At 42.2% G+C, this 18,062-nt stretch overlaps 1 protein-coding gene across 9 annotated transcripts in view; it reads left to right on the top strand.

The window, feature by feature from the left end:
* The window catches only part of CSNK1G1 (casein kinase 1 gamma 1), a 267,816-nt gene that overhangs the window by 92,386 nt on the left and 157,368 nt on the right, over window positions 1-18,062 (top strand). For 8 of the 9 annotated variants that reach the window (XR_007358830.2, XR_012670195.1, XM_048866988.2 and 5 more), the window contains one exon: window positions 2,692-3,089. Coding sequence is in view for 6 of the 9 variants with exons in the window: in XM_048866988.2 (XP_048722945.1) it covers window positions 2,912-3,089 (178 nt within the window). In the remaining 3 variants the exon portion in view is untranslated. Of the gene's footprint in view, window positions 1-2,691; window positions 3,090-18,062 lie in introns of those variants that run through there. The other variant, XM_048866985.2, reaches the window with a different exon arrangement.

Raw genomic sequence — 18,062 nt, 5'->3', positions numbered from 1 at the left:
ATAGGGGGACACATCTCAAACCACAGTTACTCAGAAGGCAAGTAACCTCTTCTTCTGTCTCCTGAGGGCTAAAATGCTTTAGCCTAATTAAAGCTATTGGGATCAATACAGGATAATTGGGTCAAATTCTATAATAGAAACATAGGGTTGGAAGGGACCTTGAAGTCATCAAGTCCAGGCCCCTGTGCTGGGGCAAGACCAAGGAAACCTAGACCATCCTCAAACATCCAAGGTGTTTCTCCAACTTGTTTTTAAATGCTTCTAATGATGGGGACTCCACAACCTCCCTTGGAAGCCTCCCTTAACTACCCTCAGCCCTGGTCTACACTAAGAGTTTAGGTCGAATTTAGCAGTGTTAGATCGATTTAAACCTGCACCCGTCCAGACGACGAAGCCATTTTTGTCGACTTAAAGGGCTCTTAAAATCGATTTCTGTACTCCTCCCTGACAAGGAGATTAGTGCTGAAATCGACATCGCTGGGTCGAATTTGGGGTAATGTGAATGCAATTCGATGGTATTGGCCTCTGGGGAGTTATCCCAGAGTGCTCCATTGTGACCTCTCTGGACAGCACTTTGAACTCCGATGCACTAGCCAAGTACACAAGAAAATACCTAAGAACTTTTGAATTTCATTTCCTGTTTGGTCAGCGTGGCGAACTCAGCAGCACAGGTGACCATGCAGTCCCCCCAGAATCGTAGAGCATAGAATGTTTCTATGCTCCCCCTATCATCTCTGTCCCTGAGGTTATCGCAGATTAGAAGGCAAAAAAAATGCACTCATGATGATGTGTGTTCCAAGCTCGTGCAGTCCTCCCACGCTGATAGGGCACAGTTTAATGCATGGAGGCATTCAGTGGCAGAGGCCAGGAAAGAATTGTTGTGTTTACTTAACAGCAAAAGTATCATGCCTTGCTAGCGATCCTGCCCGATCCAGGTCGCTGCATCACATGCACTCCGCGCTGTGTCAGCCTTGGACGGGGGCATGACCGCTTTGTGAGCAGGAAGGCCATAGATATAGACATTGCATTAGGTAGCTTCTGTAGCTAGAGAAAACATTCCTGTGCATTTGGCAAAGTATGTGGCAAAAAAGGAGAAGCCCCATGACACACCAAACTATTAATAATACACAACCACACATTACATAAAGTATAATAGGTACCATGCGAGGGCTACATTCAAGTTGGGTTTCCGTAGGGTAGTGATTATCACGTTCACCTAACGTGTGAAAGGTCCCCGGTTCAACATCTGGTGGAAACCGGTCACTGTTCATTTTTCTGACTTCCCTCCTGCATTTTTAGTCTTAGAACAGACCAAGCTGTGAAATTTTACTTTGAATTGTATCAATTATGACTTAAATAATATGGAAGCTCTCTCTAAGTTATAGGCCCAGGTTCCTTACCCTTTCAGCTGCTCTGATAAATTAACATTTTTGTTAGGGGTGGGGAAAAATTTTCGTGATGCCTTTTATAAGGACTAAATGCTATCTAGGACTCTGAAATAATCTTAACATGGCCCACTGAGTGCAATCCTTCATTCTGGATTTGTCATTCCACAAGCTGAACTGCTCCTTAATACTGTCCAGGCTTCATGAGCCGTGGGAGCAAGGGGCAGGCTGGGGCAGGTGTGACCGAGCGGAGCTGCCGGCTGGGAGAGCAGCCTGAGGCAGAAGCCTCCAGCTCTCATGATATTCCAGGCAGGACTGAATCTCCATGAGATGAAACTTAAAGAAGAGAATGACCTGGAGTCTTTCCCATTCAGTGCTCTAAGAGGAGGGTAGCCACGTCTGTCCAGGCACCCCGATAGATCTCACCGAGGTCTGCCAGGAGCACCCAGGGGACATATGACGGCTATCAGTCCTACTGCACTCTCTGCCCTGAAGGCAAGGATCTGCTAAGTAGCAATACAGTACCGCGTCTACCAGAAGACGTACGGTGATGGTGAGCTGAGCAGGCTCCATGCTTGTATGGTATGACAAGCATGGCAGCAGGCTGAGCAGGGCCAGCAGCCGGGACCCCGGAAAAAAATGATCGTCTGCCGTTGCTTTCACAGAGGGAGGGAGCGGGGCCTGACAACGTGTACCCAAAACCACCCGCGACAAAGTTTTTGCCCAATCAGGCACTGGAAGCTTAACCCAGTGTTCTAATGGGCCGCAGAGACTGCGGGAACTGTGGGATACCTACCCACAGTGCACTGCTTTTTAAGTCGATGCTAGCCACGGTAGTGAGGATGCACTCCGGCGACTTTATGTGCTTAGTGTGGACATATGCAATCGATCTGTATAAAACTGAATTCTAAAAATCGACTTCTATAAAATTGACCTAATTTTGTAGTGTAGACATACTCTTTAGAGTTAGAAAGTCTTCCTGATATCTAACCTAAATAGCCCTTGCTGCAGATTAAGCCCATTACTTCTCATCCTACCTCTGGTGGATATGGAGAACAGTTGATCACAGTCCTCTTTATGACAGCCCTCAACATATTGGAAGACTATCAGGTCCCCCTCAGTAGTCTTTTCTCAAGACTAAACGTGCCTAGTTTTTTTTTTTTTTTTTTTTTTCAACCTTTACTCATATGTCAGGTTTTCTAAAACTGTTATTTTTTCCACGTTTGGTTAGCAGTAGCTATTTTCTTAATATGAAACATTAATTGATTTTATTCTTGCAATCTCATATTTCCTTTTTTCTTTTCAGATTCTAAAGATCTGCCTTTACTGAGTTCTCCAGGAGGTAACCAACCACTGTGGAGCTACATTAGTAGTCTGGAGATGGTGCCAAAAGAACTTCATGTTCCTATGACTTGTATTGTAACCTGACTCAGTGATACTTTTGGATATACATTTCTATTCTAAGGAGAAGAGTGCGTACTCCCAATTCTGCCAGTTTACTGGCAGAGATTTTGTGTTGTAAGATCATGGACCATTCAAACAGGGAGAAGGATGAAAGGCAGCGGACAACAAAAGGAATGCCAGGGAGGAGTGGGCATGGTTCTCGACCGAGTTCCGCTACATCCTCTGGTGTTCTTATGGTGGGACCCAATTTCAGAGTGGGCAAGAAGATAGGGTGTGGGAACTTCGGAGAGCTCAGACTAGGTAAGAATATAGCTGTCTTAGTGGCTTGCATTACATGAGCTTGTATCTCATAATTGGTGTTTAAAATCTTAAGATAGAAAGTAATGAATATTTAAGTACTTTTAAATTTAAATAATTTACTCTGGTGTTAAAGCAACATGATTCCACAAAAGCTGGTGCAGGTTGAGTGATAGTCAGGGGTGATTGTCACATGCCACAATTTCCTTGCAACCACAGAGTTGCTTTTTCTGTGACTATTCAGGTATGTAATGGACTACCTTTGTTCGAGTTTTGGAGTGCTTGCACATGAACAAATCCACAGCAAGTGGCAGCTGTGTATGCCCAAAGATGTGAATTCTGAACACTCCCTGGCAAACCTTGTTTAATGCATATGAAGGCTTATCTCTTGTACACCTTTTAAAATCCATTTTGCCTGTTCTGAAAAGTGTTTTTTATTAAACCTTTGAGCAACACAAAAAACTTACTGTTAACATGCTTACTCTTGTTAAAAGTAAAATTCATCCAAGGCAAGGGATGTGTTCAATAAAAGATGTTGTTGTTTTTTGATATCATCTTTGTATCACTCTCCAAATGGTTTCTCTGTTACTTGGATCCCAAAAGCATAACTTGTTGAAGATTATTCTTGCATCTGTCAGAAGGAAAATGTCTTTTGCTTTTTGTTTTATGCACCTCTTATGCTTTTGCTTCTGTTAAAGGGGTTGCATCTCTATTTTGTTTTGCTTTTCTGTATCAGCTGTATGTTAGGTTGCAATATTTTCCGAACAGTTGCGTAACTATTATTCCTGCTTTCTTACTAACTCTGTGAAAGGAGCACTCACAGCCTGCTTGGTTTTCTTCTGGATCAACTAGCTTGTTCTGTTCACAGGATTGAGAATAATTTGAAGGCAATTGGACCAAGAATGCTGACTTCTGGCGGTCACTTAAAACTATTGTTTTAAAGCAATGTTGTTGTAGCCTTGTTGGTCCCAGGATATTAGGGGTATTATTAGCATTTCTCTCACCAACAGAAGTTAGGCAAATAGGATATTACCTCACCCATCTTGTCTCTCTGTTTTAAAGCCAAACATTTACTTATGTGATCAAGATGTTAATGTTGAGATGTTCCCAGCCTCTTTGGAGCCATAGGGATCCTCATGTGTGGTGACAGTTCTTTTAGCCAAGAAGGCCTGGATGTAGCTCCTCCTGGAACTAGTTGGTATCTCTTTTGTGAACTAGAAGGGGTGGTTCATCAGTGCTGTATGCCTCAAGAAGCTGAATAAGTGTCCTCCATGGCATTTCCCAACTCCTCTACGTTTGGGACTGGAGGACTGAGCTGCAGCTTGATACCAGAAATCCCATGTATTGTGCTTATAGATGATGATGTCTGATTACCAATAGATTACAAAGATTCATAGACTCACTGAAATAATGAAACTCCAGTCTAGTAGAGCATATTGGTGCTGTCCTGCAGAACTGCCACTCAGGTGCAGTGGGAACTTCTCTCTGAGATGTTGAGGACACGTATGATGTGAGCTCTGACAAGTGGTACATATGGTTATATTAAAGGCTGACCTCTTTCCAGATGGGAACCTCAAAGTGATATGCTACTTTCTCAGGCTAACTTCTCCCAAAGAAATATAGTTTTCATTCTTGCTTCCTTAGCTTTTCTCAGTGACTTGTTTTAATTTATTTTCAATGCTGATGCCTTTTGAATCTCCAGGCTTAAAATTTGGACAGTTTTCCCTTCAGTGGCCTGGCGGAATGGTGATTTTACTTGAGGTTAAGAAATGCACTGTCTCACAAGAAGTGGGCTGTGTGAATGTAGTAGTGTGCATTTTATAACTCCTTGTTAAATGGCATGGATCTAAGAATGTTAGTATTGAGAATGTTAGTATGTAAGCTAGTCTGTGATGCATGGAATTTCTGGATCAGTGGAATAAAATGAAAATACCAAAATAATAAAAATAAAAAGGTAGGTTCAGGAATTCAACTTGGGTTCCCATTTTGGGGTAAGCGATGGGGGAAGAACTAACCAGCGCTTTGGTATCAGGAGGATGATTCTTAAGAGGTGTTTGTAAGAGCTATGTAAACTTGATCTCATGCATAGATTTTTTTTTTTTTAACTAGAAAAAAAATTACTAGCCTTGAAATGAATGGAACCTATAGATAAGTACTGTAGGCATCTAGTTAGTTCAGACATGACTAATCCCAGGGCTTTTCATAGCTGTCCAATGACAAATCCTTTGCTAGAGAGAAAAGAATTTGTGAAGCTAAATTTAGGATTTAGAAAATCATGTTACTATTTATGAGCACCTTAAAACATGCTAGGCTAACAATCCCTGCTCCACAGTGTTTACAATATAAATGGGACATGATGCAATAAATGAAGGTCATGGACAGGCAAAAAGTGGGCAATGCGAAGAGGGAAAAAGAGAGTGTAACAAGAAGATCTAGTGGCTATGCAGTAAGCAGTGTGCAAAACTTGATGGTTCCATTAACATGTTTACTCACTCTTGCTTCTCATTGACTCCTCCTGGACACAGTAGTAGAAACTAGCTCCAGCTGGCCCTATACTGCATCAATGTCAGTGGAAACAGTGGAGTGTGAACATGCTTAAAGAGGTCAGGTCCCTTCTCTGCTTCTCCTCTCACCCCCATGGGAATGCAGCAGCAGTGGTGCGAACCACCTCCAGGTGGCCCAGCACACACCCAGTCTTACCTGGAAGCAGGACAGCGACTGCCATTTATTCCTGAAGATTTGGAAATGAGACGTGAAGAAAATGACATTTTCTAAAATTTGGAAGTGAGGCTGTGACTGCTGTTCCAGCCCCTCTGCACTGCACAGAAACCACCACTGGTAAGGAGGCTGCCAAAGGGATCCATCTCTTATGGGGAAAGAGCCCTGAGCCTCAGCCTTGCTCCTCCTGGCTTTGCCACCATTTCCTGGTCAGGAGGCCTCTTATAGTTATAACTCAGACATTACTAAATGGTCAGTGCCTTCTGAACTTTACCTCTTCTTCAAAGCATGTAAGAACAATAGAGTTGTCATGGACAACAGAAACAGCTTACTTCAAGGAAACAGATTGTCTGATGCGGTTGGTGATGTAATACCTTTGACTTGATGTTGCCCTGGCAGACTTAATTTATGTTGACAGGGCTGTGGATGAAAAAATCCAAAAACTCAGCTCTTCACTTGCCTCTGTAGGACCCTCGCAGGTTCTCTGTGAACCAACACACACAGCTGGTCACGCCCTGGACCTCATGTTTTGTTTAGTTATCAATATTGACGGCATCACAACCCATGCTTTGGGCATGACTTCATTTAAGGCAGAACTCTACAATCTCCCAGGAAACAAGAAAGGCCCATGATCCTGATTCTACTACCAAGACTAACGGACACCATCAAATTACAAAGCCTGCTAAAGGACAGTAGCACTGAACGTATAGGACAAGGACTCAAGGATCTGGTGAACCATCATTGCATTCTAGCCTTTGACATTCTGACCCCCTAAACAGCTTCTCCCTCCCCATTGCGCAACGGTGACTCCATAGTCTTAGAAGTTTAGTCTAGTTTTAATTAGCTTTAGGTGGGAGCAGTAGTTTAAAAAAAACCAAACTTTTTCAAACTTTTTTCCTAGTTTTTAAGGACCATTGTCCATTTAAATTTTCTCCCTTCCTCCTTGGAGCTTTACATTACTGGGCGATCCTGCCTAGTTCTCCTAGTTTTTTTTAAACACTGCCTATCATGGCAGAAGGTAATTCCAGTGAATGACAGATAATCCCGGTGTATCCGTTGCCTCTGGAAATCTCACTTACCCTCAAAGTGCATATCCTGTCTGGCAATAAAATCTAATGCCAGAAAAAACAGGGAGGTCAAAGTACATCTTGTCGTGACGGAGAGCGCTCTTCGCTTGGCCTCTGATCCAGGCCCAGAGACATCATTCCTCCCCCTCCCCCTCAATACGTTAGTCTCCAAGTACATCAGGTACTTCTATTGCCTCAGCAGTGCACTCCCTGGGAGCAGTTAAGAGGAAAAGTCAAGATTTCTCTAATAAGGACCTCTAGCCCTTCTGGTAAGGAACCTACCTTGAAGAAGCCGCAATTGCTAATGACACTAGCCGTTTCAGCACCAATTGGTCTCCAACCTGATACCGACAAGGCTTTTGGTTCTTCAGGTACCGAAAGAATAGTTAAGCCTAAGGACTCCAAAATGTTGGACTCCGCCAAGCCATTGGTACTGTCCGGGGAGCAAAGCGGTAAAAATTATTTCTGCTCAGGCCACTGCCACAGTACCAACAACTGTTTGTTTCAGTACTAAAGGAATTTTGATGTCCTTGACCTCCCTGTGTCCAAGATGCATGACTCACCATAGTTTAGTACTGATCTGTTCTCAGTACCAAGGACCTGTAGGTCTCCAGACACGTCTGTTACCTCCTGTTTCTTTCAGTGCTCTGCTACTCCTAGAGTAATGTGGAAGAGGAGGATTCTGACTAAGATCTTGCCTCAGTTTCTCAAATTTGTTAAAGGTTTGCCACATCTCTAGAGGGATACTTTTCCAGAGGTCTTTGAAGAAGCCAATTATATTTGTGAGAAGTATTTACAGACACCACTTTGCTGGTTTGAACACCCATGGGTCATATGCACCTTGTCAGCCATGCTGGAATCCCTAGGTGGCTTACAATCAGCATTTTTCAAGGGACTCGAGTACCACGTGGCATAGAGATACAGTCTCTATCATCTTTCCTTTCCAGGAGACCTGAACCTTTGAGGAACAGGAAGCGAGGTCTGATTAAGAGGTCTCCCCACATAGCCAACATCTCTTCTTCATCCCCAGATGAAGATGTAATTCCACCTCCACCATCCCTGGCTGACTACTTCAAGCAGTTTCAGGATCTTATTAAGAGGACAGCAGACTCCTTACACATCCTGCTTGAGAAGATTAGAGAGTCTCATCAAAGCTGTTTGACATCCTATATACAGCATTATCTGCACAGATGGCCTTTCCTGTTATCGAAGCCCTCCTAGACCCAGCAAAGGCAATCTGGCATACACTAGCCACAATTTCACCCCGCTGTAAGAGAGTGGATAAGAAATACTATATTTCCTCAAAGGACTTGGAATTTTTATTTTCTTATCCCTCTGCCGATCCCCTGGTATTTGAGGTGATAGATGAATGTGGAAGGGCAGCACCGCACTAAATCTATGCCCTATGATAAATATAAGTGCCTCAACCTGTTCTGGTACAAAGTCATACTTGTCATCCACTCTACTTTTCAGACTCGCCAGCTACCAGATGTTAATGGTGACAAACAAACAGAAACGGTGGTTGGAGATCCACCCAAATTATGCCAAGCTCAATTCCTTTATTGAGCGTCTCCCATCAGAGCACAGAGAACAATTTCGGGAGATCATTGCAGAAGGCTGGCTTCTTGCCAGAACATCTCTGCAAGCCTCCCTTGAAGCTGCTGAGAGTGCTGTTTGTTCTTTCTCTGTGGCAGAAGTTATGAGACAAACCTTCTGGCCCAGCTCTCAGGATTTCCAAGGGAGGTCTAGAATACTGTTGAGGACTTTCCTTTTGGTGGCTCCAAACTGTGGAGAGCACAGTTTTGACGGGATTATCCTGCCTTCCTCCCCTTGGTGACCACCTTTGAAACTGCTGATGAGCTTGGAAGTTTATCATTACAGACATGTAGGTTTTGGCTATCATCTCCACAGGATACTCCACATTATACTTCCCTCCCACCTTCCAACCCTCCTTCCCCATTCCTTTTCAGGAAACCCTCTCATGAGCACCTTCTAAAACAAGAAATAGACTCTCCTACTCTTGCATGCTATAGAATGTGTTCCCGTGCAACTCACAGGGAAGGTGTTTTCTTCCGGGTGCTTCCTGGTTCCAAAAAACAAACAGAAACGGTGGTTGGAGATCCATCCTAGATTTAAGGCTACTCAGCACCTTTGTGAAGGCACAAAAGTTCAAAATGGTAGTACTTCCCTCACTAAACCAAGGGGATTGACTCTCAGCCCTCAACCTTGAGGATGCATCTCTTCATATAACTACCACCTCTCCCACAGAATGTTTTGTTTCACTTTTGGTCAGGACCACTTTCGATATAGGGTACAGTGGAGTCGCATCATACGCGCATTTAACTTACACGAATTCAACTATACGCGCTCAGCAAAAAAAAAACTCATGGCAGTGGAGTACTGTACAGAAGTCGACGGGAGAGCGCTTGGGGGTCGATTTATCGTGTCTAGTCTAGATGCGATAAATCAACCCCCACTGGTTCGATCACTGCCCGTCAATCCGGTAAGCATCTCTCTGCGCTGAGTGTGATTCTAGTGTTTAAAGATACATATTTTTTGTACAACTTGGCCCCTAAACGCAAGCCAACTATTTTATCTCTTGCTCAACTGAAGAAACCGTGATCTGTTCCAACTCTGCAGGAAAAACTGGCTTTGTTGGACTTATTGAGAGACAGTATGTCTGTCTCCAACGTGGCGCTTAAATACGGCTGCAACAAATCTAGCATCCGTGCCATCAAGATTCGAGAGAGAGAAATTTATCAAGCCATGGCATCGAGTGCTCCACTAACTGCTAAGGTGACAAGCCAGGTGCGTGATAAGACTTACTGAAGACTGAAAAGGCATTACACTTATGGCTGGAAGACATGAACCATAAACGTGTGCCTATCGATGGCAACATGTTGCGAGAAAAGGCTCTTAGCCTCTACGCGCTGTTCAAACCTCCCGCCAAAGAGGGGCAGCCTTCTGATGAGAAGGAATTCAAAGCCAGCCAAGGTTGGCTTAACAGTTTTAGGAACCGCTTCAACCTCAAAAACGTGTAGACTACTGGTGAAGCTGCATCTGCCAATGAAGAGGCAGCAAAAGCCTACCGCGAACAATGAAAGAAAATCATAGAAGAAAAGGGCTATCTTCCGGAACAAGTTTTTAATGCTGACGAGACTGGGCTCTTCTGGAAAGAAATGCCCAATCACACTTACACTTGAAATCAGAAAGACAAGCCCCTGGCTTTAAAGCAGCTAACGACCGTGTGACTGTGTTGTTTTGTGGCAATGCGGCTGGGCATTTAATAAAGCCGGACTAGCTCTACAGGGCTGCAAATCCCCATGCCCTAAAAGGCAAGAACAAAAATCTCCTGTCTATGTTCTGGCAATCAAATAAAATGGCTTGGGTGACGGCAGCGTTATTTCTGGATTGGTTCCACAAGTGTTTCATTACGGAGGTCAAGCGGTACCTCAAAGAGCGAGGATTTGACTTTAAAGTGTTGCTGATCGTAGACAATGCTCCTGGCCATCCTGAGGCACTCCGATTTGTGCATAACTACGTTGAAGTAGTCTTTCTCCCTTTTTTATTCCTTCCTTCCTTCCTTCCTTCTTATGTGATTTTCGCCTTACGTGCTAACTTTAGAAACTAACCCTCCCGCGACTCCACTGTACTCCCTTTCAGCCTTTCATCTGCCTTAAGAGTCTTTTTGAAATTTGTCGGTAGTAGAGGTGCACCTCTACAGCAAAGGAATGTTGGTAGTCCCTTACCTTGACGATTGGCCTCTGAAAGGTCACTCTTGCAGAAGTTTCACTGGTTAATCACAAGGCCATAGACCTCTTCCTCGAACTGGGGCTACAACTGAACATTCAAAATTCATCTTGACTCCTGTAGAAAAGTTGGAATTCATAGGAGCTTACCTTGATTTGATAACTGTGAAAGTCTACCTCCCAATGCGCAAGTTTGTGGCCCCATTCAGTATAGTCAACACAATCCAGTTCAGCGCTTAAACATCAGTCAAGAGCTTTCTACAACTCCTGGGACATAAGGCAGCTGGTACTTTTGTCATAGGCCATGCAAGGTTGCGAATGAGTTGCCTTTAGAGGTGGCTCAGGACAGTTAATTCACCGAGCAGAGTGTCTAAACAATCTACTGTCCATACCCACGTTCATGAAGGAATTCCTCTATTGGTGGTAACACCCTCACAATGTCTGTGCAGGAATTTTGCTCACCTTTCCCCAGCAATATTTATAATAGATTTATCCCTGTTAGGTTTGGGACGACATGTAGACACTCTCACAGCCAAAGGCAGGTGGACACCTCTTGAGGCCGTTCTGCACATCAGCTTGCTGGAACGCAGGGCAATGAGATATTCCTGTCTCCAATTTCTACCATTGATCAAGGCAAATACATAAAGATCCATGATGCACATGTCATGCACATTTTATATCAACTGACAAGGTTGTAATTCACTGCATATTTCAATAGTTTGGCACCCCTCAGGTAGACTAGTTCATCGTAGCCAGGAACAAGAAATGTACACAGTTCAGTTCAGGGGCAGGCTGGTTCACCAGTCCTTATGGGGATGCTTTCTTCTTCACTGGTCATCGGGTCTTCTGTATGCGTTCCTGCTAACTCCTCTAATATCCAAAGTTCTGGTCTAGATAAAGAAAGACAAGGCCAAGGTTATTCTAATAGTCCCGAGCTGGTCGATATAGAGATGGTTCCCTTACATCATTCAGATAGCTAGTTGCTCACTGATCACTCTCCAGACTGCCCCTTCTCTTTTCTCCCAAGAAAATGGGCAGATCCTTCACGCGAATCTGAGTTCTTCACCTCAAAGCATGGCTGGCCGTTGGTTTGCAGGATTAGAACCAACCTGTTCAAAGGCAGTAAAGAGAATACTATTACACAGCATAAAACAGTCTACACACTACACTTACTTGCAAATGGACAAGATTCAGTTACTGCAGTGACCTTAAACACATTCCACCAACATCCTCATTGCTGTCAGATGTACTGGACTACATCCTAGAGTCGAAAAGCTAAGGACTATCTTTTGAGCACCATTAGAGTCTATTTGGCAGCCATCCTGGATTTCCACTCCCAGTAGAGAGTTTTTCCATATTCACTCACCCAATGGCGGTGTGGTTCCTCAAGGGAATTGGAAGATTCTTTCCACAAGTCAAGTGGTCTATCCCAACTTGAGACCTCAGTTTGGTTCTTAAATGCCTTACAAGACCACTGTTTGAGCCAATGGCTACCTACTCACTCCTCCATTTATCAATGAAGAGAGCATTCCTGGTAGTTGTCATGTCTGCTTGATGAATTGGGGAAGTAGGAGCCCTTGTGGCATCCTCTTCTTCCTCCTTCCTCCCTCCTCCCCCCCTCCCCCCACGCCTTCACAATATTTTTCAAAGACAGTCAGGTTATGACTGCACTCCAAAAATATCTTCAGAACTCCATATTAAACTGCCCATACATCTTTCTGTCTTTACCCTAAACTTCTACTGGTAAGGAAGAGATGCTGCTTTACACACTGTCAGGAGGGCTCTGACCTTTTACCTTGGCAGGACTAAATCTTTTAGAAAGTCTTCCAAGTTGTTTCTCTGTGCATCTGTGTTCTAGTACACATTGACTTTTAGTCATGAAGGAGACATTTCATAATTGTTAATTAACTAATCCATACGTTCAACAAATATTACTTCCTGGACAAATATGTGTAATATACCATAAACTGGATACTCAATTGGAGAGTACGCTTATAAAATTTTTGGATGACTCCAAGTTGGGAGAGATTGCAAGCATTTTGTTGGACAGAATTAGAATCCAAATGACCTTGACAAATTGGAGAAGAAATGATGGGAAATCAATAAGATGAAATTCAATAAAGCGCAAAGTACTCCACTTATAAAGGAAAATCAAATGCACACCTTTAAAATGGGGAATAACGGACTCTGTGGCAGTGCTGCTGAAAAGGATCTAGGGGTTATAGTGGATCACTAATTGAATAAAAGCCACCAATGTGCTACAGTTGTGAAAAACACTAATATCATTCTGGGGTTTATTAACAGGAGTGCCATATGTAAAACACAGGAGGTAATTGCACTGCTCTATTCAGCATTGGTGAGGCCTCAGCTGTAGTACTCTGTCCAGTTCTGGGAGCTACAGTTTTGGAAAGATGTGGACAAATTGGAGACTCCAGAGGAGAGCAACAAAAATGATAAAAAGTTTAGAAAACATGACCTCTGAGGAAAGGTTTATAAAACAACAACAAAAAAACCAGGGGATGTATAGTCTTGAGAAAAGAAGATGGGGGGGACGGGGGACACACGACTCAGTAAGTCTTCAAATATGTTAAGGGCTGTTATAAAGAAGATGGTGATCAATTGTTCTCCGTGGCTGCTGGCACTAGGACAAAAAGAAATGGGCTTAAACTGTGGCAGGGAGATCCAGATTAAACATAGTTTTTAACTATAATGATACTTATTCTCAGGAATAGGCTTGAGAATCCCCATTAGTGGAGGTTTTCAAGAACAAGTTGGACAAACACCTGTCAGGGATGATCTAGGTTTACTTGGCCCTACATCAGCACAGGGGGCCAGACTTGATGACTTTTCAAGGCCCCTTCCACCTCTGCATTTCCGTGATTCTAAATTGAGCTCAAGGATAAACAAACTTTTTTTTTCTGGAACTTGTTTGTGGAATGTCTTAACTAGTGTTTAACAACGTGTTGATTTAGCTCATTTAATTGGCAATTAAACAGTTAAAACAGGACCAGAAACTCTAAACTAGGTATGTCTTCAGATAGCTGGGTCCTCGTCTCAGTTTGCGTAACCTCTCATTCGGATATGATACCCACAGAATTAACATCAATAAGGAGGGTGTCTTGAATTCCAGTTCCCAACCCTCTGCAGTTTCCTGTAGGCTGAAGGGTATTTTGATGCAGGAATATTCATTTTATCTTTGTCCCATCTGGACTAGTTCTGTGGCATGGTGAAGTGAGATATTGTCGTGATGCATATACAGTGCTAATGGAAGGCTGCTGCATTTTGGAATTAAGCCCGGTTCAAGCTATAGTAAACAAAACAGATGGGAAACTTTTGATTTTCAATAGCTTGTAACTTGCTCAAATCAGAACCAATTTTGGTGGGTTTGTCAAAGACTCCGTTCTGAAACTCAGGACTATTCTTTGACCAAATTTTAAGTTTCTGCTGCTAGCCATGGAGGTATGAGAGCTCTCTTTTTTAACATGTATAATGGCAATCGAATTATAAGGACTGCTTCTGTTTCCTGTGTAATATCTGAAACTAATTGTTGAGTCACATGTCAGACTGAACAGCACTCCCAGCTTGCATAGATTGCTGTGACTTTAAATTGCTGGTTGTTAGAGGTTAAACTACCATGAAAATGTGGTGTGAGAAGGTCAGCTAGCTGGCTGTTCTTTCTATAATAAACAAAAATAGACAAAAGTCTGGAACATCTGCAGGGTCCAAACTAGAGGTCACTACTTGCAAGTGCATCTGCTTTAAAAATGACAGCAAATGCGGCAATGCTAAATTCAAACTATTAAGCTCTAAAGATTTGAAGGAAGAATACTGGTTCACATCTGGAGAGAGGTATGGCTGTACTCTGTTAGGAATGTGCAGTGTAGATACATCCATAGTTATTCACTTGAAAAGCTTCTTAATGCTACTAGCTTATTAATGAAATCAGTTTTTATTTTAAAATTTTATAGCTCATTCTGTGAAAACAATCCAAACCTGAATCAAGCATAAACTGATGCAGTGCCATGTCCCCAACATCCTTGTCTCCTCTTGTAAGGTGTGCCAGTAAAGCTATGCCAGCAGCTTCCTTAGTGAAGACACAGCTTATACAATATAGCTTAAACAAGTTACTGGAACAGAATAATTTATCCTGACAAAAATGAGCACCCACAAATTTCACTGGCGTTAATGGGAATGACAGGTGTGCACAGTACTTTTGAAAATCAAATCCCTTTTTATTTGCATGTCTAAATATAGTATTAGGGACCTATGTTTTATGTGTATTTGGATCTCTGTCTAAATGTTAAGTCATTGTGCCTAAGAATGCCCTTGAGAAGGTTTTTAAAAATAAATAGTAGGGTTCTAAAACATAAACATCAGAACAGTAACCAGGCATCATGCTGGAAAATTTTGGTCATTTTCTTCACTGCAAAGAATGTGAATGAGAGTCCCACATGTGAGCCATTCTTTTTAGGTGACAAATCTGAGGAACTGTCCCAGATTAAAGTGTCAGTAGCGGAGGTTTTGGAACAAACTGATAAATTAAACAGTTTTATGTCACCAGGACCAGCTGGTATTCACCCAAGAGTTCTGAAGTAACTCAACATGAAATTGCAGAACTACTAACTCTGGTTTTTAACCTATCGCTTAAATCAGATGCTTTCTAATATCGCTTTCTATTAGATGACTGGAGGATAGCTAATGTAACACAGATTTTTTAGAAAAGGCTCCAGAGGTGACCCTAGCAATTACAGGCCAATAACCCTAACTTCAGTGCCAGGCAAATTGGTTAAAACTATAGTAAAGAATAGAATTATCAGACACATAGATAAACACAATCGGTTGGAAGAGTCAACACAGCTTTTGTTAAGGGAAATCCTGCATCGTTGATCTATTACCTTTGTGGGGATCAACAAGCTTGTGTAGAAAGGTGATCCAGTGGACATAGTGTACTTGGATTTTCCGAAAGCCTTGGACAAGGTCCCTCATCAAAGACTCTTAAGCAAAGTAAGTCGTCATGGGATAGAAGGGACGGTCCTCTTATGGATCAACAACTGTTTAAAAACTAGGAAACAAAGAGTAGGAATAAACAGCCAGTTTTCACAGTGGAGAAAGGTAAGTATCGGGGTCTCACAGGATCTGTATTGGGACCTTTGGCAAAATTTGCAGACAACACAAAATTACTCAAGGTAGTAAGATCAAAGCTGACTGCAAAGAGTTACAAAGGGTTCTGAAAAAACTGGGTGACTGGGCAACAAAATGGCAGATGAAATTCAAAGTATTGCACATTGGAAAACATACAGCTAACTATACATAAAAAATGATGGGGTCAAAATTAGCTGCTACCACTCAAGGAGATGTTGTGAAGGCCAAAAGTATAACCGGGTTCAAATAAGAATTCGATCAATTCATGGCAGATAATTCCATCAATGACTATTAGCCAATATGGTCAGGAATGCAACCCCATGCTCTGGGTGTCCCTAAACCTCTGACTGCCAGAATCGGGGACTAGATGATGGGATGGATCACTCAGTAGTTTTCCTGTTCTCTTCACTCAATCTGAAGCATCTGACACTGGCTGGTGTTAGAAGGCAGCAAGGGGAGGGATAGCTCAGTGGTTTGAGCATTGGCCTGCTAAACCCAGGGTTGTGAGTTCAATCCTTGAGGGGGCCATTTAAGGATCTGGGGCAAAAATTGGGGATTGGTCCTGCTTTGAGCAGTGGGTTGGACTAGATGACCTCCTGAGCTCCCTTCCAACCCTGATATTCTATGATTCTAAGACAGGTTAAAGGCTAGATGGACCACTAGTCTGACCCAGTATGGCCATTTTTATGTTATATTCCAATACAATATTTAAGTATCTGTCTGACTGACTGTTACAGTTTTACAGATCTGCAATGAAAAATTTGACTCAGATTACTTTCTCTCCATGAGAATTGTAGGGCATCCACGTGTACTCTCTGCACATCTTTGAAAAGACTTGAGCTATACCTTAATCGTGCATCATTTCAAAACAACTCTGGAATTCATGACGTTTTACAAGTGGGATTACCCACTATAACTCTTGAGCTTTTCCTTCCCATTCCAGTTGGAGTTTATAGAGACTTCAGAATTTTCAGATATAATTTCTAAGACAATGAGAAGGAAGAAGAAGAAGTTAGTCCTACACCCTGACCTCAAATAGCTCTACTGGTGTTCAGTATTTATATTGCTGTAACCCCAGAGGGTCCACTCACGTTAGGGCCCACGGTTTCAGGTACTATCCAAACATGTAAAAACACTGTCTTTACCCAGTCTAAATCTGTGTCTCAAACTTTTTAAATTCTGAGCTGCGGTTGTTGCTGTTTACTTGCCACTTAGGCACACAATTTATTTGTACAGTCGTTGTAGGGTTCAGACTGTGGACATCAATAACTAATTTTTATTAAATATTAAAACTTACTACTTCGCAAAAAGTAAAGAAATCAATTAATCTACAACTATTATCCTAATTGTATTTTTCAGTCTGGTGCTTTCAGTCCAAGTCTCTCTGATTTGCCTAATGGCTTTATTCTAACAGTTCCTTCCTGTCAAGCTCTTCAATTGCATCCTGAAACGATCTGATTTAGGTAGCAATTCAGTCAGTCTTTAGAGGAAAACTTGTCTCTCTCCTTAATTTTTAGCGTCTCCTGCCCTTGTACCAACTGCAAATACAAGAAATAGTGCTATTCTGCCAGCCCTGAGAAAATGAAAATGGAGCAATTTAAATAAAGACTATTTAATTCACTCTTTTAAAAATAATCATTGTTTTAAATTGGATCGAGGATTTGTAAAAACTAATGTGAAAATCTGTGCCGCTGCAACTTTAAAATCCATCTGACTAAAAATGTATACATCTGTTTTTTTAAATGCCACTATGAATAAAGTATATTAATTTTACAAAACTGCTATAGGCATAAACCAAATATTGAAAATGAAGGCACTGATCCTATGAACACTTGAACAGTTATGTAATTTTACTCACATGATCCATTGACTAAGCACACTGGGTCGACCCATTGAAATGTTAAGCATGCGGATAAGTGTTTGCAGTATCAGAAGCTAAAACTTCATTATCCTTTATTATTTATTAATGTTACACATTAACTTCCAGATGCTCAGGAAGGCAGGGTGCTGAGTTCCTCTAGGGATGCTGTTCCAGGATATTGCTGTAGAGCTTCAAACTTTTATATAAACCTCCTGCCTGGTAGAAGTCAGATCTGAAAACTCTCTTTGCTGGAAGTGAGATGGTGCTTTCTCTTAATTTCTGCTCTGCACCTCTGTTTCCTGGGTGTTGTGAGGGGTGGCTTTTTACTACTTTGTACCCTTTTCTCAAGCTTTTTTGTGCATGGGGTGTGTTTGCTATTCTACCCATTGCCTAGCTTGTTTCTTTGTGTTCTTATTCACCATGAATAGAATACAAGAAT

Source organism: Caretta caretta, chromosome 10, assembly GCF_965140235.1.
Source record: "Caretta caretta isolate rCarCar2 chromosome 10, rCarCar1.hap1, whole genome shotgun sequence".
In the NCBI taxonomy this organism is placed as follows: Eukaryota; Metazoa; Chordata; order Testudines; family Cheloniidae; genus Caretta; species Caretta caretta.
Note: the sequence above shows the minus strand (reverse complement) of the source record. Positions and strands in the feature narration are given on the sequence as shown.